This window comes from Myxocyprinus asiaticus, chromosome 15 (assembly GCF_019703515.2).
Source record: "Myxocyprinus asiaticus isolate MX2 ecotype Aquarium Trade chromosome 15, UBuf_Myxa_2, whole genome shotgun sequence".
NCBI lineage: Eukaryota > Metazoa > Chordata > Actinopteri > Cypriniformes > Catostomidae > Myxocyprinus > Myxocyprinus asiaticus.
This window is the reverse complement of record NC_059358.1, coordinates 7,112,555-7,136,425: the sequence shown is the minus strand read 5'-3', so window position 1 is coordinate 7,136,425 and position 23,871 is coordinate 7,112,555. Positions and strand designations below refer to the sequence as shown.

The window sequence follows — 23,871 nt, the reverse complement described above, 5'->3', positions numbered from 1 at the left end:
TGCAGTCACAAAGACAAAAGCAAAGTCATTCAGAGATGAATTGACAGCTCGACAGTGAGTTGTTTGCCCTGGTAGATCATGTGTTTTCATCATTTACATTTTGCTTTGCCAAGAGAGATCTTTGCATTTGAATTGTTGCCCCTCCCCTTTCCACTTTCCTTCACTGGTATATAGATTAGCATGTAGATGTATCTCTTTCAGGAAGAGAAGGATGGAGAGAGAGAGAGAGAGAGAGAGAGCGAGAGAGAGAGCTCACCATAAAACTCTGTGCCACTGTCACAAAAACAAGTAAAACTTACAGATCTTTTAAGAAAGTGCATAAACATTATGTCTAAGTTTTTGCAGCAGGGTATATCTAACAACTGCTCTTCTGAATAGCGTCTGTTCTATGGTCAGGAATACACATTTATTAGTGAAAATTACAGTGCCAGAAAAGCTGCTCACAAGGCTAAATTAGGTCATACCTAACAGGAAAATAAAGGTCCCTTTCATCTAACCCTAACACTATGGAAAGCACTCAGCTTAACTGTGTTATATTCAGTTTCTTGGATCTGACTGGGAAGTGTCTAAAAGAATGGAAGCATAACATTTCAGATAATCTCAAATGATGGTGTTCCAAGAACATTCCCCATTGTCATTAAAGCCACTTTTCTCTACGTTCGCATAAACGTACACTTGCCTCAGCAATCATTTCACATATCCTCCCTCAACATCTTGCATTGGAGGAGAAACATTCGTAAGCAGAAATACCGGGCTGAGACACTGCGCCATCACACCGGACCAATGCGTAAAATAGTACCTGTCCTGTTAGGAGAAGAATATCATGTCCATCCGCCCCTGCGTTTAGATTCCTCGGAAGTCAGAGTTTGTGTCCTTCCATATCTCCCCTCGGCTTCGCCCGTCAGCGCTTATCGCCCCGTAGAAGGCAGCGAGCTGCGCGTGTTGGTGAGATGTGCGCTGGTGACGCGCAGGCGGCGCGCTGGGCGCAGTTCCTGTTGTCACTTGCAGCGCGTTTGGCCATTGGCTTGACGCACTGGGTGAGGAGCGGTGCCCGGTAAATTCGTTATAGTGTCAGTGTTCTATACTACATGCGGTGCGTCGCGTCTTTTTGACGTGCTGCGCAGCTGCCCCAGCCACCTTATTTTCTCTGTATAATAATTTTATAAGATAATCTGGGTATTTTTGCAATGCATTTAATTAGTGCAATGCAAAAACATACATTTAATTTAATTTATTTAGAACTGAATTAATTGCAAATAATAATAATAATAATAATGGTGTAATAACCCTGGTGATGATTATCAATAAACTATTTTATTTTTGAGGGAATGAGAAAATGTATTAAAATCCAATCATTTACATTTATGCATTTGGCAGACGCTTTTATCCAAAGCGATTTACAGTGCACTTATTACAGGGACAATCCCCCTGGAGCAACCTAGAGTTAAGTGCCTTGCTCGAGGACACAATGGTGATGGCTGTGGGAATTGAACCAGCAACCTTCTGATTACCAGTTATGTGCTTTAGCTCACTACGCCACCACTACTCACAATCAAATCAACTGATGAAGAAAATCATAAATAAGATGAATGAAATAGATTTTTTGGAGTAAAAAATATTGTTTTTATTTTGAAGTGACAAGGTAAAGTCACTTCAGAATATGTTAATACTTCCATGCATTAGAGGTACATTTCAAGCATCTTTTCTATTCCTTATAACCTAATAGGCTAATTGAGTGGAATTCAATCTATATTCATAGTATTGCTATTATGACATGCCTTCAGTTAAAAATATGGGTGTCTTATATCCTGCACAGCAATTTAATTCATAGAATAACTTTACTTTTCAGATGAATCTCTTTGACTGGGATTCTGTTATATGATTTGCCTGTCATTGTTCAGTTATTCAATTGTTCAACTAAACTGGTCCCAGGTGGGTGTCATCTTGCCCCAGTAGTGGGGTAAGATGGCCCCTTTTCATATATATATATACTGGTGCATCTCAATAAATTAGAATGTCATGGAAAAGTTCATTTATTTCAGTAATTCAACTCAAATTGTGAAACTCGTGTATTAAATAAATTCAATGCACACAGACTGAAGTAGTTTAAGTCTTTGGTTCTTTTAATTGTGATGATTTTGGCTCACATTTAACAAAAACCCACCAATTCACTATCTCAAAAAATTAGAATACATCATAAGACCAATAAAAAAAACATTTTTAGTGAATTGTTGGCCTTCTGGAAAGTATGTTCATTTACTGTATATGTACTCAATACTTGGTAGGGGCTCCTTTTGCTTTAATTACTGCCTCAGTTCGGCGTGGCATGGAGGTGATCAGTTTGTGGCACTGCTGAGGTGGTATGGAAGCCCAGGTTTCTTTAACAGTGGCCTTCAGCTCATCTGCATTTTTTGGTCTCTTGTTTCTCATTTTCCTCTTGACAATACCCCATAGATTCTCTATGGGGTTCAGGTCTGGTGAGTTTGCCAGCCAGTCAAGCACACCAACACCATGGTCATTTAACCAACTTTTGGTGTTTTTGGCAGTGTGGGCAGGTGTCAAATCCTGCTGGAAAATGAAATCAGCATCTTTAAAAAGCTGGTCAGCAGAATGAAGCATGAAGTGCTCCAAAATTTCTTGGTAAACGGGTGCAGTGACTTTGGTTTTCAAAAAACACAATGGACCAACACCAGCAGATGACATTGCACCCCAAATCATCACAGACTGTGGAAACTTAACACTGGACTTCAAGCAACTTGGGCTATGAGCTTCTCCACCCTTCCTCCAGACTCTAGGACCTTGGTTTCCAAATGAAATACAAAACTTGCTCTCATCTGAAAAGAGGACTTTGGACCACTGGGCAACAGTCCAGTTCTTCTTCTCCTTAGCCCAGGTAAGATGCCTCTGACATTGTCTGTGGTTCAGGAGTGGTTTAACAAGACGAATACGACAACTGTAGCCAAATTCCTTGACACGTCTGTGTGTGGTGGCTCTTGATGCCTTGACCCCAGCCTCAGTCCATTCCTTGTGAAGTTCACCCAAATTCTTGAATCGATTTTGCTTGACAATCCTCATAAGGCTGCGGTTCTCTCGGTTGTGCATCTTTTTCCTTCCACACTTTTTCCTTTCACTCAACTTTCTGTTAACATGCTTGGATACAGCACTCTGTGAACAGCCAGCTTGAATGTTTGTGGCTTACCCTCCTTGTGAAGGGTGTCAATGATTGTCTTCTGGACAACTGTCAGATCAGCAGTCTTCCCCATGATTGTGTAGCCTAGTGAACCAAACTGAAAGACCATTTTGAAGGCTCAGGAAACCTTTGCAGGTGTTTTGAGTTGATTAGCTGATTGGCATGTCACCATATTCTAATTTTTTGAGATAGTGAATTGGTGGGTTTTTGTTAAATGTGAGCCAAAATCATCACAATTAAAAGAACCAAAGACTTAAACTACTTCAGTCTGTGTGCATTGAATTTATTTAATAAACGAGTTTCACAATTTGAGTTGAATTACTGAAATAAATGAACTTTTCCATGACATTCTAATTTATTGAGATGCACCTGTATATATATATATAATGACAACAAAATTAACAAATGTTCCTATTTATTCCCCTTGATAATATATTGGAAGATGCATCATCATCCTGTACATGCTAAAAGTTTATTGTTCTTAAGGGGGGCATCTTACCCCATTTTACCCTACATTTTCAGAAAATGGCTAAATAACTAGTTATAGTAAATAGTTAATAGAGAGTTAATCCGGAAATGAAAATTCTGTCATAATTTACTTACTCTCATGTTGTTCAAAGCTCCTATGACTTTCTATTTTTCTGGAACACAAAATGAGATAGGGAGAATGGTAACCTCAGTCTCCATTCACATTCATCATCTTTTCTTCAAACAATAAAAGTAAATGGTGACTGAGGCTGTCATTCTTTTTGGGGGAACTATCCCTTGGCTTTCAATGAATATTCTGGGTTCAATACAAGGTAAGCTCAATTGACAGCATTTGTGGAATTATGTTGATTACCACAAAAATGTATTTTGACTTGCCTCTACTTTCCTTTATAAAAAAAAGCAAAAATTGAGGATAAAGTGAGGCACTTACAATGTAAGTGAATGGGGCCAAGTTTTGAACATTAAAATACCCACTTTTTCAAAAGTTTAGCCACAAGACATTAACAATATGCATGTAAGCATGATTTTAGTGTGATCAAATCACCTACTAACCTTTTCTGTGTAAAGTTATATCCGATTTTACCACTTCGTTGCCATGACGTTGTAATATCAACAAACCCTAAAACCCTAAAATGACTGTAAAAATTACTATTTAAACAACTATACAGCTCAAATTATACATGAGTTTTAACAGAAGAATTAACGTTCTGTAAGTGCTTTTATAAAATTATAAGCGTCACATTTCTGCCATTAAACCCTCCAAATATTGGCCCCCATTCACTTCCATTGTAAGTGCCCCACTGTAACCTCGAATTTAGCTTTTTTATAAAGAAAAGGAGGGACGATTCGAAACAAATTTTTGTGGTAATCAACATAATTCCACAAATGCTGTCGATTGATCTTAACTTGTATTGAACCCGGAATATTCCTTTAAATATGTCCAAATGCCCTCAAAATGAAAAATTATTAAGAAAGAGAGTACAAATGTATTTATGCACTTCTTATAAAACCCTGTATTACAGGAGTGTACACTATAGTTAATCTAAAACTATTATAAAACATTTTTTCCTAATTATTTCAGATAATTAATTATTTACAACTAATTATTAATGATTATACTTTCAGTTTTATGACCACATATTAATTGAGCGACAACATGCAATATTTGTGTTTTTAAAAAAGAATTTGTCACACCACGTGACTGCTAAGTGAACTTCAAAAAGTATTAAAAATGGTGATTAAAATATTGAAAAAGAATAGATAAGTTACAGCACCTAAAATATATCACCTAAACTGATACTGTACATTCATCTAATGTTTAACCTAAATTTTTTATAACATCCTCATGTCACATCACAGTATAAAAGATCAAATCTACTCTATGTTATTTGTCAACTACCCCATTATAGTTGGTTTCATTAACAATAGATGTCAATGGCAAGTCTCAATTTAGAAAGCTAAGTAAACATGTGTGTAATAGTGTATGTGTATGTAGTGTGTGTGTGTACCTTAACATTTTCAAGGTTGTATTTTATTGCCTGCATGGTGTTGTTTCATGGCCTGAATTTTAAGTGGTCATTGGTGTTGAAGTCTTTGATGTAAATGATTTATGCTTTTGAATGGCTAGGCACTTCATAGCAGGGTGATTATTTAAAGCTAATCCTTGAACAGAGTGCCAGCTCCGACCTTGCAATATTTTATGGTAGGGCCTTGCAGGCAAGAAGACCTCTAACACTAAAAATAAGAAAGAAAAATGGTGTTCAAGTAACTTGTGATATGGCAAATAAACAATTGCTTTAACAAAAAAACAAAAAAATATATTCAGTTGTCTATTAACCTTTACTTCCGACCAAATTTAACCCAGAGAGGCTTAAATTAGCACACTAACCTCAGGAATCTTCTCAACCAAACTCTTTTCTAGAATAGGTTTATACATTTTGTTTGTTCTAGCAGTAAATATCTGACAATTATGTGAATGTAATTAATTCAATAGCATGTTTAAACCTTTGGTGTCTTTAAAAATCTATGTTATGTAGGCTATAATAATTTCCCTTTTAAAGCAAAGGCATATTCACTGGAAACCACACTGTGTTCCTTTGTCTGCATGACACTATTCATCTGTCACAAAGTCAGAACCTTGATGTGTTATGTAAGTGCATCTCTGCACTTTTATTAGCTGGAATAAACCTGAGGGAGATTGCAGTGTTTATTAATAGGTTGTTATGGTGAATAAACATTGGTAATGTGAGCTACGTATTCACTTAAGACTTTGGATTTGACAAATTAAAATAGTGGCTTGGTTCTTATGAATAATGTATCACCCTTGTCAGCCTCTAAATTATCTATACTCTCTAAATGGAGGGACAGTTGATAATATTAAGTGTCTGCAGCCCACAAGCTCTTCATTTTTGTATAAAGAATCACTTGACAAAATGTAAAAGATACTAAATGCAAACCCAACCTAGTCAGATACTTTGGCACAGGAATCAAGCTAGTCTCTAAACGCAGTTTGCATCTGTTTGCGCCCTCTGGTGGACTCTCAGAGAACTGCGGTTCCAAGACACGCCAGAGGCCATTTTGAACATTCCTGCACATCGCAATAGACTGTGGTGTTGATATCATGCGTTTGGTCAGAGCGAAAGGTTTTGATATAGCTGTTTATTAATTTATTGCAACTATTGATCTTTTGTGTGTCTATCGCAATATTTAAACAAGTGTGTAATATCTGACAGCTTTAGCTCCACAATGGATTGCATTTCTTGCTATCACTTTTTAAAAGACTTCATGAAATGGCTTGACAAATACAGTTTTCTTTTCTGTGATGACGTATTTCCTATTGAAAGTTAAGGTGGGACACTCAAAAGCTAGGCTAATATCCTTTTGTTCAAGTCACAGACATGAACCATAATTTGCTACTTGCTATTGCTAGTCAGCTATTGCTAGATGGTGCCATTTAGGGGGAGGGGCATTCCCATTCTAGCATTTGATTAGACAAAAACTTGTATACGCCCTTAAGTGCAAGATGAGTCATCAATACTTTTGGTCTGTTTTGGTCCAACTTTTTGGCACAATATACATGGACTAAAACCCACTAATCTTTGATTTTGATTTCACAGGGTCTTAAAAGAAATTAATTAAATTAATGATTAAAAAAAGTAATTATTTCGTAATGTATGAATGCAAAAATCGAAACGCCACAATTTCTGGTATAAATTTAAAAAAATTCCATGGTAATCATAGTTTCTGCCAAAATAATCACTATAATTATTGTTACTACTGTAAAAACATAATAAATTATTATTGCATTTCCTCCAAACAGTGTAAAATCTTTCATAATCTTCATTCTATTAAATAGCACAAGTAGTAAGACTGATAGACTGTCAAGCCAATAAACCGATATTTGGGCGTTTTGACATTATCAAAATCGGCTTATACCCTGCTGGCTGATTAACAGAAGTGCCTGTCAATGATGTGTGTGTGTGTGTGTGTGTGTGTGTGTGTGTGTGTGTGTGTGTGTGATATTTTATAAAAAAAGAAGTGCTTATTTAAAACTCAGTTGCATTGTTAAATGTATTTATTTATTTCATTGATTTTATTTGATGTACAAGCATTAAAAAGATACCGGCATCAGCCATTGGAAAACCCAATTTTTTTCTATTTCTTTCAAAGTAAATATTCACTTCAATTTTGCGATTTTATGAACACCATTTGACATCATTAAATTTATTTATTTATTTAATTGATTTTTATTTAATACATCAGCATTATATGGACCGCCTGCACGCTAGATATTGGCATCGGCAATTGAAAACCACATTTTCTTCAATAAACATTTAGTAAAAAAATTCATTTAAATTACACCATTTTCTTGTACTCCTAAGTTGGCATCATTAAATATATGTATTTATTCATCACATTAATTTAATTGAAAGCCATTGAAAACAATTTTTTTTCTTTGTCTAATAAATATTCTGTAAAATAATTGTTCATTTAAATAAGATCATTTTTTATTTAAGATGATTAAATGTATTTATTTATTTAACTGATTTACAGAATATATCGGAATTATAGGGCCACACATATCGGCATCGGCCATTAAAAAAACCCATATTTATTTATTTATTTATTGATTGATTTATTTTAAGGAAGACACGAAATAACAGCGTTATAAAAATAATAATAATAATAATAATAAAATCAGTACCCAAGGGCATTCTTAAACTTTTTCTAAACAGTCCACAGCGCAACTCTTCTGGACTAATTACAACAGTCCCAAACTTTCCCTAATGAGCGGCTGCCCGCGCGCCGCTGAGTATGTGTGTGAGTGCCGGTCGGGTCTTTGCTCGTGTTGGCATCCAATCCGGTGGCACATCAGTGCGAGATGTCGGTCAATCGTACAGATGTTAAGGTGTTCTTCGGATCCCCCCCACCCACTTCCATCTCCTTGTGTTTTATGTCTGCGTCACAACAAGTCGGAGGAGAGAGAGTGAGAGAGGCAAAGATGATGGCGTCTCTCCCGGGCTAATTCTCTTGGCGCTTCCCTGACAAACACGCGTTTATTATAACATGAACAAAGGCGACAGAAAAATGATGGGAACATGACAGACACAGAGAGACAGACGGACGGACGGACAGACGGTTGCGCACTGACGCGCGTTTGATCCAGCGCGCACCAAACGCGCCGATTATTCGGGACACCAGTGATTGAGACGCAGAAAGAAAAAGAAAAAAAACCACACCGGGCATCAGACATTTCATGTGCAGCTGAAATCTCTTCCAAGCCTCTGTGACCCCAACAGAGCAGAACACTTTAACACAGGTATTCTGCGCGCTTTCCTATTCATACATGCTTTACCATGCCTATTAATTGATGTGTGCATGTGCATGCCATCAAATATGGTGAGTTATGTGCATCGATGTGCATGCATTTGGCATGTAATCAATTATTCAGTCTTGTTAGTAATAGTTCACAATCATGCATTGTTGTATCATCTGCATATATTATGGTCTGTTGCATAAGGCAGCCAGTGTTTTTGATCATGTATGGCTCTGCAATGTGCTCTGACTCTTCATCATTTATCCTATTGTACTGTGTACTGTCGCTATGCACACAGTTTAACCCTTTAGGCTACCGTTTGCTTGTGTGGAGACAAACACATTGTATTTGCACACTAATTCTGACACTAATTTTGAGGTTTTTCCCACACTCTTCAGGATGGGGGGAGTCAGTGAAGGAGAGGATGTTTTAGCCAGATGGAGTGACGGTCTTTTGTACCTTGGCAATGTCAAACGAGTAAGTTTGCTGTTTGGTAGAGAGAACGAGAGGGAAAGAGCAAGTTCTGAAAAGTTTTATACTATGTGACTTGTAACTAGTATTTGTGATATTTAATTGTTAATGGCTCAAAGTGCCTTTAATTTGCAGGTTGACAACGTCAAGCAGTGCTGTTTGGTCCGATTCGAGGATAATTCTGAATTCTGGGTGCTCAGGAAAGATATCCACTCATGTAAGTAAATAAATTCAAACTCTAACTTTACATTCCAAGTAAGTACGTGCATTTAAACGCTACACACGACATCTGAATTAGAATTTATCTAACTACAATGAAAGCAGAAAGTATTGATAAAAATGTATACATCTCTTCAGGTTTGTTATGACAAAAATATTTAAATACATTTTACCTGGTTTGTTTATGCTAAAGTTGCACATTTATAAACTGAAAATGAGATGAAATTAAAACTTAATTGATCTTAATTGAGATGAGGAACAAAATAGTCCCAACATTGCCACTTTAAGATGACTTCTAGAATGTTCCTAAAGGGATTGTTCACCCAAACATGAAAATTCTGTCATCAATTACTCACCCTCATGCTCTTCCAAACCCGTATGACTTTCTTCCATGGAAGGAGAAGTTAGGCAGAATGTTAGCCTCAGTCACCATTCACTTTTAATGAATGGAAAAGATGCTATGAAAGTGAACGCTGACTGAGACTAACATTCCGCTTATTTACCTTTAATGAATTCTATTCTCTCTTTATTCAAATTATGAAATTACATTTGTAAACAATGTACCTCTGAACATGTTTAACAAACTAACCCAAAAAGAATTCCTTAGGACGTAAGCTGTTATTTTTGCACTTTTGTATTCTGTTTTGTCCCAGTACTCAAGTAATTACAAGTCTAAAGTGTAGAACCACAATTGATTTAAAGTTTGACTGACTGTAGTGTTGTTTGTTGTTGTCAGTCTCTTCTGGAGTAGAGGAGGTGTGCTGTATCTGTGATGCTCCGCCTCTTAAAGAACCTCTCGTAAACTGCCTCAAATGTCGCCATGGTAATGAAAATGAAATACCTTAGATTTGACATCTTATTTTAAGATATGTCTAGAAAGTAGGGCTGCAACGAACGATTATTTTGATAATCGACTAATCTAACAATTATTCGACTATTCGGACGATCATTGCAACGATTAATCATTAGCTCTTAACCGACTATTCAGCTTGTACCCCGAGTTAAAAGGTTGTATTAAATGTGCTTACTAACAATAAAGAGGACAAAATCATCTTTTAAAAATACGTCTAAATGACATTCACTGAATTAAAGGGGGAAAAAATACTTTTATTAAGTTTAATTCAGTAAAAAAATCACTGCAAAAAATCCTATGTGTCTTGTATTCCATTTAAAATTGTCTAAAAATCCTTAAAACAAGATATATTTAACCGATAAGCAATGTATACGATATTTAGACTTGCTTTCAGAGAATGTATCTTGAATATAATTGTATTTTGTATATAAGTGTATTTTTTCACTTGTTCATACTTCTGCCAATGCAGTAAAGACAAAATAGACTTATATTCAAGATATAGTCTCTGAAAGCAAGTCTAAATCTTATATGCTGCTTCTCAGGGGAATGCATCTTTTTTAAGGATTTTTAGATATTTTAAGTTTGATATTTTCAGAGTTTGTACATGACCTGCTTCCTTATTATTTGAACTTTAAAAAAAGATGCATTAAAGATACAGTATAACACCGGGTTGTTTCCTTTAAAGATGCGAGCATGCTTTTTTGCTTAACCGGAATGGCAGCGCTGGCTCTGCTTTATTTCACAACGAGAGTGCTTCTGTATTTACTTATTTTGTATTTGTATATAATTCCCTCATACTTTGCGATCTACATCACCTGAAACTGTTTTGAAAGTTTGGAGTACGTCCGGACTGTGAGCTGCGTGTTCTTCCCCTCCTCAATCAGGCGCGAGCTGCATTGCTGCTCTCGCACTCATCATTAGAGTTTCATATGATCACGTGTTATGTTAAATGAGATAAAACGACTATTCGACAGCAAAAAACTTTTATGTTGCCGTTGTCGATAACGTTGATTAATCGTTTCAGCCCAACTAGAAAGTAATATATTACTCAGATTGCATATGCAAGAACAAATGTACTAACTGTTTTGTTTTGTTTTATTTTTTTGATGTTACAGGTTATCATCCAGAGTGCCATACCCCGCCCATTGAACCTGAGGTTGACCCCAACAGCTGGATATGTCGCCAATGTGTCTTTGCAGTAGCAACAAAGGTTTTACTTTGCCTTAATGACAAAATGTTATATTTAGAAACGTGGAGAATGTTGGCATTCACAATCTATTTCAAATCACACACAACCTAACACAAGGCTTTAAAGGGACAGTTCACCCAAAAATAAAAATAAAGTCATTACTTACTTGCCCCATGTTGTTCCAAACCTTCATGCTCTTATTTTTTTCTGCAGATAAAGGAGAATTTTTAAAGATTTTTCCCTTACAACCAAAGTTCATAGTGGCCAGATCTTTCAATCTCCAGAAAGGACAAAGATACAACGTAATAGCACCATAAACGTAGTCCAAACGACTAATTTGTTACAGTATATTCCAAGTCTTCTGAAGCCATATGATAGCTTTATGTGAGGAACAGACCAGAAATTAAATTGCTATAATCTACCTTTCTGCCGTAGCTCTCAAATTTTATTAGCAAATTTCAGCAAGCCAGGTTTGATATTATTTACGCAAACGCCAGTTGACACCAGTTTAAATACGCTGAATGGAGAATGAAATTTCAAAGCAGAAACTGAGGGGAAGATTTTGAGTAAATAACAAAAGATTCTGGTCTGTTCCTCTCACAAAGCTATTGTATGGCCTCAAAAGAATGTATGTTGAATAAGTCAGATGGTCTGTGTTTAAGGTGCTTTTAATTCATGTGCTTACTATGAACTTTTGTTTATATGGAAAAGTTTCTTCAAATGTCTCCTTTTGTGTTCCACTGGAAAAATAACAGCATGCAGGCTTGGAACGACACGAGAGTGAATAAATAAGGACATATTTGTCATTTTTGCGTGAACTATTCCTTTAATTTTCCTTTTCCTTGAACTTGGATGTAAAGGCTGTCTATGGTTTACCGCACTTGACTGCGTATTTATTACATTGCAGTACTTTGCAGGTGATGGCTGTGTGTGAGCTGTGTTAAATGGGCCTGTGCTTTAATCCGTCTGTAAGCATGCTCATTTCACTTGCCTGACATGCTGATTTGAAGATAACATTTTATACCCCCTGTCCCACCCAGAAAAAATATTAATGAATTTCCCTCAGCTGCTTGTGTCCAATTGCAATCTTCAGATGAAATGGCTGTTAAATATGCTTACATGACAGGAGAGCATGAGATGTGATACATTGTAATGACAAGCTTTCTTCTGCCCTAGAGAGGGGGAGCGTTAAAAAGAGGACGTTTTGCACGACTCATGCAGATCATGAAAGTGAGGCTGCCCTATCAGCTGTCATCTTTAGACTGGGACGCGCAACATTTGACCAACCAGCAACAATGTTACTGCTATTGTGCTGGACCAGGAGAGTGAGTTGCACGATTCTGACATGACTGTGGCTTTGTTTGGAATGGAATACTAGTCAAGTCAATTTTATCTGTAAAGCACTTTTCAAAATACAAACGGTTTCAAATCAGCTTTACAGAAAATCATGATTTAAAGGAATGTTCTGGGAAAAAAATCTCTCATCATTTACACACCTTTGAGCCATCCCAGATGCGTATGACTTTCTTTCTTCTGCAGAACACAAACAAAGGTTCTAGAAGAATATCTCAGCTCTGTAGATCCATACAATGCAAGTGAATGGTGACCAAAATTTGAAGCTCCAAAAAGCACATAAAGGCAGCATAAAAGTATTGTTAAGCGATCCATTCTGTTTTGGGAGAGAACAGACCAAAATATATAACTCTTTTTCACTATAAATATTGACATTAATATTCTCCTTGGCGATCATGATTTCAAGCTCGATTACACTTCCTAGCGTCATCTATTGCTCTGCGCATTCGTCAAGCACTAGGAAGCTTGTAATCAAGCTTGAAATCATGATCGTGCCTAGAGACTGCTATGGCAAGATGTACAGTGAAAATGTTTTTTATATTTTGGTCTGTTTTCACCCAAAACCAACTGGATCGTTTCAGAAGACATGGATTAAACCACTGGAGTTATATGGATTACGTTTATGCTGCCTTTATGTGCTTTTTGGCTCTTCAAAGTTTTGGTCACCATCCACTTGCATTGTACGGATCTACAGAGCTGAGATATTTTACTAAAATTCTTTGTTTGTGTTCTGCAGAAGAAAGAAAGTCATAAACATCTGAGATGGCATGAGGGTGAGTTAATTATGAATGGGATTTTTGGCTAAACTATTCCTTTAAGCTCAATTGATAGTATGATTTGCACAAAAAATAATTTTGGCTCATACCTTGTTTACAAAACTTAGAGTGGAAGTGAATGGGACACTCACCAGTCCATTAGTGTCAGTCCGATGCTTTACTTTCCCAGACTATTTTTATTTCTCTTTTCAGAAGATTGTGTATCTAAACTCAAGTATGTTGTTTCGTGTTAGATGGAATCTGAAGATGTTGCAGTGTGGGAGTTGTGGTCAGTGGTTCCATGAAGCGTGCACTCAGTGCCTGACCAAACCTCTTCTCTATGGAGACCGGTGAGGCTGGTGCCGTCGTTAACATGCTGTTGCTAAGTTAATTCTGTCTAAACCTTTTCATGTGCCACTCTTCACCTCTCAGCTTTTATCAGTTCCAGTGCTCAGTGTGCACAAACGGTCCAGAGACCATCCAGAGGCTTCCAATGACCTGGTGAGATGCTTTTATTACTGTTACTTAATGTTAAAAACCTACCACAAAACTGATCCCAAGTGCAATTTCTGAATCTGATGATACTCATTTGTTTGTACTGCAGGGTAGATTTGGCTCATTTGGTGCTGTATCATCTCTCCCTTTGCTGTAAGAGGAAATATTTTGATTTCGATCATGAAATCATGTCCTTTGCAAATGAGAACTGGGATTCTTTGCTTCTTGGCACGGTATGAAAATATCTTAGTTAATCGCGCCGTTGTATTGCAATTTAAAGTCAGCATGAAATGGCATTCGCAACTGATTTTACTTCTTGTAATTGTATTTTGATGAAAGAACACTAAGTAAAACTTTCTTTTTATTTTATAACACTATTCACCGATAAATCACACAGATAGTAAGATCAAGAAATTAGCATTAGGAAAGTAAATTGGGTCACTTGTTCTGAATTCATGTTGACTTTAAAGTGATAGACCACCCCAAAATGAAAATTCTGTCATCATTTACTGTTCCAAACCCATATGACTTTCTTTCTTCTGTGGAACACAAAAGGAGATGTTAAGCAGAATGTCCAAGCTGCTCTTTTCAATACAATGGAAGTGGATGGGGACCAGGGGTTGTCAAGCTCCAAAAGGACAAAAAGTAATCCATATGACTTGTGCACTAAATTTCAAGTCTTCTGAAGCCATATGATAGCTTTGTTTGAAATTTAATCATTATTCAGTGAAAATCATGCTAGACAGCCTTGGTCACCATTCACTTTCATATGGAAAAAAGCAGCTTGGAGATTCTGCTATTAATAACTTTTGTTGTGTTCCTCAGAATTCCTCAGTTCCGGAATTTTCATTTATCCGGGTGAACTATTCCTTTAATGACTGTACTTTTGAATTTTCTGTTGTTGTTTGTGCCCTTACCTTTTCAAATGCATTTTTTATACACTGCGTTTACACTGCTCTATATTTTGGTCTCTCAGCTGTCAGATACACCGAGGCAAGACCGTTGCCAAAACCTGCTCAATGCTTTAAATTCCCACAAAGACAGGTAAGAAACTGATTATTTTGACTCTGAAAACTGCTGTTCTGCTTGATTCCATGTGTCAGCCCGTAGGGGTATATCACATATTTGCTATAACATTTCCAAAAGCATTACTTTAATAGTTTTACCTTATAAGTGACTCCGCATGTGTGAATTCACTCTCTACAAATTGTATTTTGATAGCTAAATAAGGTTCTCCCTTTCAAAAATAAGTCAATTTATATTTTCGTGCTGTCAAGGGTTATGGTTGATGCCACTCATACACTAGCACTTATGTAACTGAATCGGGTGTTTTAGTTGCCAAGTACAGAACGAGACGCCCAGGAACCAAATACAAATGTGTTACAGATCTCTCAGAAACAGCATTAGAATACCACTGTGTATCACAGCCTGCTCCCATAGAATCACATTACGACATTTTTGCTTAATGATTTTTACGTGTCTATATGTACGTATCGCAGCAGTTTGCTTGTGAAATGAACACTAGAGACGCTACAACAATGACTTTTATTCACTTTCACACAAATCACAAGTAAAACACCAGATTATTACTTTCGCCCTCTCCCTCACACAATGCTATCTTATGACACTTAAACACTTTTACTTTAGTGCATGACTTGTAAGGCGATATATTTTAATGTCTGCACTACATAACCATCTACATTTACAAGCTTGTTCCAGCGTGATCAAATTGCACGGTAGCTCAACTGATCGAGTGTTGCACTTGCGATGCAAAGGACCGGGATACGAGTCCTGAAGAGCATGCAAGTCGCCACAAGAGCCAAAAGTGTCATAGAAGCACCACAAAATGAAGTGGTTGCTACTCTCATTGCGTTTTTCATCTCACATTTGCTTTTCATGACACTATCGTTAGGTTTAGATTCAAGGCTTAGGGTAAGGACCTTAAAAACCTCATCTGTTTGGGAGATTGAGAGAACTTGCTTTTAGCACCACACAGTGGAAATTTCACCTTGGAACTGCTGCAATATGTGCAATGAACCATGTCATTTTTATGAGATCAGGCTGGTGTATTTGCAATTCAGTTGAGATTTTCATCTGTCGTGTAGGTTTGTGTCGGGGAAGGAAATAAAGAAAAAGAAGTGTCTCTTCGGCCTTCAAGTTCGGGCTCCTCCCCCTCTGTCATCTGACACTTCCCCTTTCATCGCTGAACAGCCAATCAACATCGCCCACAGGAGAAGGTGAGAGAAAAGACCACACATCTTTTAAAGGGATAGTTCACATAAAAAACACAAAAGGAGATATTAAAGGTGCACTCAGTAACTTTTTGTTTGTGTCGTCTTGGACTTACAGTGACACCTAGTGGTGTGGATGCAGCATCATTCAAAATCAATAGTTTTCAGTTACAGATGCCATTGTTGAAAATCACTATTCACAATCAGTTATGATTAATTTAATCCAAGATTGAAAGTCTCCAATAACAAGATGGTTACTGAGATTAAATGAGTAGTATTCAGCTGGTCATGTGATTATAAAATGGCAGCCCCCATGAGGGCGCCCCTGCCCCATGTAGATTAAAACCGCTTTTATCTACCTTTTTCCTGGGGGTCTTACTGAGGAAACAAATGTGGATGTGACTTCCGCCTGATGTCGTTCTATAGCATTCCCTTGCTCTGGCTGCAGTCAGTTTAGACCCTGTTTACAGTTGGTAATAAGACGTGTTTCGGATGATCCGATCACAAATGGTCAGTGCTAAATATAGTTGTAAACGGGGTGCAAAATGCTTTGTGATTGGATCGCAAAAAACACATACAGAGGTAGTCAAAAACCACATCGCATTTGAGGTTTAAAACGCCGTCCTGATGTGTCCCGAATGGCAGTGAAGCACCACCTCTCACCTGTCAATCCCCCGCCAAACAAAAGTTTAAATTTACGCGAGGATTTAAAAGGAAATAAATGTCCGATTGGAAAACTTGAAAAAGTGATTACATACCCAAGGATGAGAACTTCACGGCTCTTCGTGAGTGTGTCTGTCTGATTTGAACATGCAGGGTGACAAGATGACAAGCACACACATCTGAAGCTGAGCTAACACAGGCACTCAACTATAACAGCCGATAATTTTGCTCGAAATGTTGCGTTTGTGCTTAGATTAAATCTCAACTGCATCTGGGCGAAACAGCGCGCAGGTTTTGTTCGCGCTTTCTTTGTCTTTATGACTTTTTTGCAGTTTATTTTCATTCAGTGATACACTGATATAGTGACTGATGTATGTCCTCACTAAATCATACACGCTTTTCTCAAAATCTCAACACCGCAATGAAAGAATGAATGGACGTATGCCGCAACAACAGCTGTATTTACTTGACAACGGAAGTAACTCCCATATTTCTCGCTAAGCTTCACGGGATGTAGGAAAAAGGTGGATAAGGTTACTGATATGACTAGAGTCCTCATCTCATATGAGTGTTTATGATTTTATACATGTGTTTCAAAATAAAAATTAATTTCTTTAGGAGTAAAACTTTTTAATGGGGAAAGAATTACTGAGTGCACCTTTAAGAAAAATGTCAGAGCTACTCTTTTTCAAAGAAGGAAAGTAGATGGTAATTTATACTGCCAAGCTCCAAAATGGACCATAAAAATAAGATAAAAGTAATCCATATGAATTGTGTCCTATATTCCCAGTCATCTGAAGCCATATGATAGCTTTGTTTGAGAAACAGAACAAATCTTCCCCTCCGCCAGAGCTTTTTGCGCGTATGTTAAATTGAATAGTGGCGCTTTTAGAAGCAAATTTCAATGGCAAATTTAATTGTTTATCATGTGTCACGTGACCATTTTTGATGCAACAAGTATGAAAAACACGACCGCAATGAGATGTGAAGATCTACAGTGGAGGGGAAGATTATTAGTGAATAACGACTTTAATTTTCATCTGTTCCTCAAACAAAGATATTGTATGGCTTCAGAAGAGTGCACAAGTCGAATTGACTACTTTTATGGTGCTTTTTTTTTTTTTGGGGAGCTTGACATCATAAATCTCCATCCACTTTCCTTCTATGGAAAACAGAAGAAACAGACTTTCTGCCTAAGATCTCCTTTTGTATTTCACAGAAGAAAGGAAATAATATGAGGTTGAAGTAAATTATGACAAAACCTTCATTTTTGGGTGAACTATCCTTTAGTTTAGAACAGGGCTGAACACACAGTTATATCATATTTTATTTGACATTGAAGTTAATCGTTGTCTTTGCTCCAGCCCGACATCACTGGCCTGTCAGCGGAGAGCCCTGGGTCCAGAGGCCCGTAAATCAAAGCGTCGGGTCATTGAGACACAGGTCAGTGCATCTGCCTTTAACAGCAGCAATCAAAAAACGTCTGGCAGAGGCCAAGCCCCCGCATCAGTAATGAGTCTCACACATTCATGAAAGAGACCTGCCGTCATCTTTTTAGTTTGTTTTTCTCTTCAAGTGCATTAAACTTATGTTTTGCAGCAGTATACAACATGTTTCACTAGAATGCTATTCCGAAAATAGCCATAACGATTTCTAGATTGCATGCTTTCTTTTAGAAAAGGACAAGAATAGGAGTGGGAAGGTTTGGACTTCCTTTAATTTGGAATTTCAGTTTGGACTTTCTTTCATTTGTTTAGATGCACTTTGCAAGTGCAGTTGATTAGAGTTTTAAATTCCAAGAGGCTTTGGCACATTTACAGTCCAGCATGTAAAACAGCTTTTATATTTAAAGGGTCACGGCACCAGAAAAGCATGTCAAGATGAATAATGCCCTTCTGGCTCACTGCATCACATACTTCTCAAAATAACTGGATGCAGAGTTGCATCAAAAAATCTTAACACCTTTTCCGAAGGCTTCATTTTGATGTTGTATATCTATCTGGCCATATATCATCAGGACTGCAAGGTTTTGAGGTGCTATATCACGCTGTTATTGTCAATTGACTTTGGTAGTAATGAAATGTGCCACAGAGTAATGCTGTCATTTAGATTCAGTGTGTGTACTGGCACTCTAATGCAGCGCTTTCTCACACTGGTGTTATACACACCACTGAGGCTTCTCTCCCACTGTGTGCTGTATTATACAGCTAACGCAGCCACGAATCTAAAGATTATTTTTGGGTAGAAATCACCTAAAATCATTTGAAAGTCAAATTTTCCTGTGCGCTTTTCAGCACTTATGAGCAAGCAACCATCCGGCTTGAAAGACGTATTGGTTTAAAATAATTGTCAGGAGGCCAAAGGCAAAGAGGCAGAATGAATAAATATCAGCATTTATATCATTTTCAGTCTTACGTTTGTGAGTATATCTATCTATCTATCTATCTATCTATCTATCTATCTATCTATCTATCTATCTATCTGTCTGTCTGTCTGTCTGTCTGTCTGTTATTTTATCTATCTATCTATCTATCTATCTATCTATCTATGTGCCTGCCTGCCTGCCTGCCTGCCTGCCTGTCTGTCTGTCCGTCCGTCCGTCCGTCCGTCTGTCTGTCTGTCTGTCTTTCTGTTATTCTCTCTGTCTATCTGTCTGTCTGCCTGTCTGTCCATCTGCCTGTCCATCTGTCTGTCTGTCTGTCTATCTACCTAACTATCGATCTTTCGTTTAATCTGTCTGTCCATCTATCCATATGTCTATCTGACTGTCTGTCCATCTACCTATCCGTCCGGATGTCCTTCCGTCCGTCTGTCTGTCCATCTATCCATCTGTCTGTCTGTCTGTTTGTCTGTTATCATATCATGCCAGGTTAGGACATGGTGGTCGTTTCAATAAATCATCTGAGTGGACTGGGGAGGGAGCTTTGTGTTGTTAACATTGTAGTATGTCTACATACATAGTACCTCAAACGTGTTTTATTTCTAAAGAACAAGGAATATCTTGTTTTCCATGTCATATCCCCTTACAACTGATCATATTAATTATTTAGAATACATGATCATGTCTTTTTAGACTTGTCCACAGGGAGTTGCGTCAAACGCTATTGACCTGGTGCCATGTTGCCCTGGTTACGTAGATGGTACAAGCCTGTACAACCACAGAAAACCTGAGGAAGAGATGAGCTTTGGGTCAGTAGCATGTTAATATGAGAAACAGCATGTGTAACTTTGTCTGAGCTTCAGGATTGAACTCATAGTATTTAAAGGAAATTCATGCTATCTATTTAAAACATTATTTCAGATTTTAGCATGGATGTCTTTATTATTCCATTTCTTCCCTACATGTGTATTTCCACTGTAAAAAACAAGTGCAATGGACTAAAAGATTATTGGTAACACTTTACAATAAGGTTCCATTCATTAACATTTAGTTCATGCATTAAGTATCGTGAACTAACAATTTACAATATGTTTGTTACACAATTTATTATTCTTTGTTCAAGTTAGTTAATAAAAATACAACTGTTCTTTGTTAGTTCATGTTAGTTCATGGTGCATTAACTAATGTTAACTTATACAACTTTTGATTTTAAAAATGTATTATGTGATGAAATTAACATAAACTAGATTTATAAATGCTTAATAAGTATTGTTTATTGTTAGTTCATGTTATCTAATGTTGTTAACTAATGTTAACAAATGAAAACTTATTGTATAGTGTTACCAGAATATTTATGTATTACAGTTCACCTCCCAAGAGAATGTTTGCTCTCTATCACCCTTCATACAATGGATCTCAGGACTCTAGAACTCTGCACCATTACAGGTCTGTGAAGACAATATGCATTGAAATCAAGTTGATATGTCCTTAAAGGGATAGTTCATCCAAAAATAAAAAGTATTTCATCATTTACTCACCCTCGGGTTTTTCTAAACATGTATGACTTTCTGCTGTGGAACACAAAAGGAGATGTTAGGCAGAATGTTAGCCTCAGTCACCATTCACTTTCAATGCATCTTTTTTTCATACAAAGAAAGTGAATTGTGACTGAGGCTAACATTCTGCCTAACATCTCCTTTTGTGTTCCATGGAAGAAAGAAAGTCATACGTTATCTAGTGTTTGTTATCTATTCCTTTAAGTAGTAACATGTACAGTATGCTTACTTTTTATGTGTTTTTATGTTTGTTCAATTCAGTGCCGAAGACCCTTGTCGACTTCCAGCCCCCTGCCTTCCGTTCTCTCTCTCCTCGGCTCATCCTCCAGGGCAGCGGTTTGAAAACTGCCCCTCTCTCTTCCTGCGTGACGTACCACCCTACTCCAGCACAGCAGGCATGGGGGAGCCCACAGCTCACAGGGGGGGAGGGGACACTGTCAGGATCCTGGCCAGACGTATAACGGCCGACGGGAAAGTCCAGTATCTAGTGGAGTGGGGAAATGTGTACTAAGAGAGAGAGGAGCAGAGAATATTCGTGAAAGAGATAGAGGTTTACGTACAAAGAGGAAAGGACCAGAGACATCTGGATGCATCATTAGGGTGTGCATGGTTACGAGCAGAGGTGTGAAAGCATCGCTGAGCAGGTGTGGGTGTTCTGCGGTCGTTTCAAGAGCAACAGGAGAATGAAACGACATCACAGCAGCTTCACTCTGAGATTACACTGTTTTAAAACTCCTTTCCTGTTACAGTGTGTCCTATATTTTGAATACTGTTAGAGAAAGCCTTTAGAATGCCTTGAACTTTATGATCATGATTTGTAATGCATAAGCTATTCATTGCAATCACATGTTGTTCATGTACACATACACTACAAAAAAAAAAAAAAAAAAATACATTGCAAAAACGTATTTGGTTACTCAGTTTTTTGTTTTTGTTTTTTTTTGTCTCATTTTCCAGTAAAAACATTTAAACATCATACAAAACATATTTACTTGAGAAGTAAAATCACATATTAAGCCTTGTTTGCTTCTCAAGTAAATGTATCTTGTTTTAAGGATGTTTAGATATTTTACTTGAAGACAAGACAAAATTACTGAGAGAAAATAATTTTTTGCATTGTAATTTTCTTTCTCAATATTTTGCCTTGTTTTCCAGTAAAAATATAAAATTAGCCTAAAAACAAGTAAATTTGTGTAAGATCAGAGAATATACTGTATCTTAAATCAAGTTATTTTTCTTACCTAAACTGAAAACCTCACTGATTTATTCTTAAAACGAGAGAGAGAGAGAGAGAGAGAGAGAGAGAGAGAGAGAGAGAGAACAACAACTTGCTAATGTGATAAGAAAAATCACTTTTCAAGATTCAAGATATATTCTGTCAACACTGAGAACCTATCTCATATATCTTATGCAATTTTATATATCTAAATATATCTTGTTTTAATGAGGATTTTTAGATATTTTTACAGGAAGACAATACAAAGTGCTGATTAAGAAAATGCAACAGTCCAAAATGCACGAAAATTTAAGGGAAGCTTTATCATGTGGTCACGCCAATAATTGTAATATTTTAATAACAGGGAAAGTAAGTGCCCATCTAAAAATCTTCATGAAGTCACTAATTGTCAAATTATCCTTCAAATTTCTCATGATGGATGGCAAAAAATAAATCTAAGTTAAATCGTTTAATAAAACGGATATTTCAGATAACACCGTTTTTTAAAACTTGAGATCCTTTTTACTGAATTACAAATGACATGACATGAATTATAGCAGTTTGATAGCGTATGTTATTCAGAAAGTGAATTTAAATTAATTTAGACCTAGTGATTGTGATCTCAAAACCTCCTTAACTGTGGTAAAATCACAGTAATGTACGGCCTGTTGCTTGTATCTAACGGAATTGTCATCAAACACACAAATGGTCATTAGATGGTTACATTTCTTCTTATTAACAATCAGAATAAACAATTCTTCTGCCAAGTTATACAGTTCATTAGCCTAACTGTAGGCTGTATATGATTGCCAAGCAACAGCAACTTTGCGAATGTTCAGACACATTTGTGATTTATTTATTTATTTTTTGAACTCGGCTCATCTAATCAGAATTTGGAGTCGGAAACATTGATAAGGATGAATTTTAAAGGAATATTCCAGGTTCAATACAAGTTAAGCTCAATAGATAGCATTTGTGGCATAATGTTGATTACCATAAAAATGAATTATGACTCCTCTCTCTTTTTCTTTAAGAAAAAAAAAAAAGTAGAAATCAAGGTTACAGTGAGGCACCTGCAATGGAAGTGAATGTGACCAATTTTTGGAGGGTTTAAAAGCAGAAAAGTGAAGCTTATAATTTTATTAATCACTTTAATTCTTCTTTTAAAACTCATGCAATATTTGAACTGTAAAGTTGTTTAAATCATTGTTTTTACAGCCATTTTAGTCTTGTGGCAATACTTTTGAAAGAGTATTTTAAATTAAAAAAATTGGCCCCATTCACTTCCATTGTAAGTGCCTCACTGTGACCCAGATTTTTGCTTTTTTTTTTTTTTTTTGGAGAAAAGGTGGGGCAGGTAAACATTTATTTTTGTGGTAATCAACATTATGTCACAAATGCTGTCAATTGAATTGTACTGAACCCGGAATATTGCTTTAGCACCCTAAATTGTTGCAGTTCATTCTGAAAATACACAGATCATAATCAATATATGCACCTTTAAAATTATGGATTATTAGTCAATGAAAAAGAACTGCTTTTAAAGGGGCTTAGATCTAAGAACTACTTAAAATAGCTCAAAGTGTTCGGTCTTGAAATTTAAGATTTGAAGCTCCAAGTGATATTGACATCTTTGGACTCAATTGTGTAAATGCCAATGAAAACGGCACACAATCATGAACATTTATCAGTTCCACAACAGATTAAATGAAGATCATTCTACCTGAATAAAAACATGGGGCAGTTGGTCCTTATATGAAGCTCATTACATCAGTGAGTGATAATGAATGTAATGTGTGTTCTTTTCATCCATGTTCTTGTTACAATAGGTCATAGTTGGACTAATTTGTCAGGGTGACACAAAAATTAGCAGACTGTAGTCTTTTTTATAGTCAAGTTTAATTTGATGTATTCTTTGGCATTTCTGTCAGGTTACGTTTTTACTGTAATTTAGATTGATGCCTAAAATATTAACAAAAAATAAAATAAATCATT

General features: G+C 36.7%; 2 protein-coding genes across 6 annotated transcripts in view; one reads left to right on the top strand and one right to left on the bottom strand.

Annotated features, from left to right (window-relative positions):
- LOC127453104 (ral guanine nucleotide dissociation stimulator-like 2) overlaps positions 1-976 on the bottom strand; it is a 48,620-nt gene extending 47,644 nt beyond the window's left edge. For all 4 annotated transcript variants that reach the window (XR_007899364.1, XM_051719210.1, XM_051719211.1 and 1 more), the window contains exon 1: positions 800-976. The gene's annotated coding sequence lies outside the window, so the exon portion shown is untranslated. The remainder of the gene's footprint in view (positions 1-799) is intronic.
- Positions 4-22,909, top strand: LOC127453138 (PHD finger protein 1-like). 2 transcript variants are annotated; one of them, XM_051719320.1, is made up of 16 exons: positions 4-54; positions 202-288; positions 8,894-8,972; positions 9,102-9,183; positions 9,922-10,008; positions 11,154-11,248; positions 12,404-12,552; positions 13,590-13,685; positions 13,768-13,836; positions 13,940-14,063; positions 14,807-14,874; positions 15,936-16,067; positions 18,089-18,167; positions 19,798-19,913; positions 20,470-20,550; positions 20,922-22,909. In XM_051719320.1, the coding sequence occupies exons 2-16, from the start codon at positions 212-214 to the stop codon at positions 21,169-21,171; spliced, it is 1,584 nt and encodes a 527-aa protein (XP_051575280.1). In that variant the 5' UTR covers positions 4-54; positions 202-211; the 3' UTR covers positions 21,172-22,909. The 2 variants fall into 2 exon arrangements, with proteins under 2 accessions (XP_051575280.1, XP_051575281.1); XM_051719321.1 differs by lacking the exons at positions 4-54; positions 202-288; positions 20,470-20,550; positions 20,922-22,909 and adding an exon at positions 8,049-8,498 and having other exon boundaries at positions 19,134-19,905.
- Positions 22,910-23,871: the final 962 nt, after the last annotated feature.

Excerpts from the sequence above, each read along its gene's own strand:
- LOC127453138 (XM_051719320.1), top strand. The coding sequence starts at position 212 with ATGGAGAGAGAGAGAGAGAGAGAGAGAGCGAGAGAGAGAGCTCACCAT. Across the intron at positions 19,914-20,469 it reads GAGGAAGAGATGAGCTTTGG|TTCACCTCCCAAGAGAATGT; the intron begins GTCAGTAGCATG and ends TATGTATTACAG. Across the intron at positions 20,551-20,921 it reads AGAACTCTGCACCATTACAG|TGCCGAAGACCCTTGTCGAC; the intron begins GTCTGTGAAGAC and ends TGTTCAATTCAG.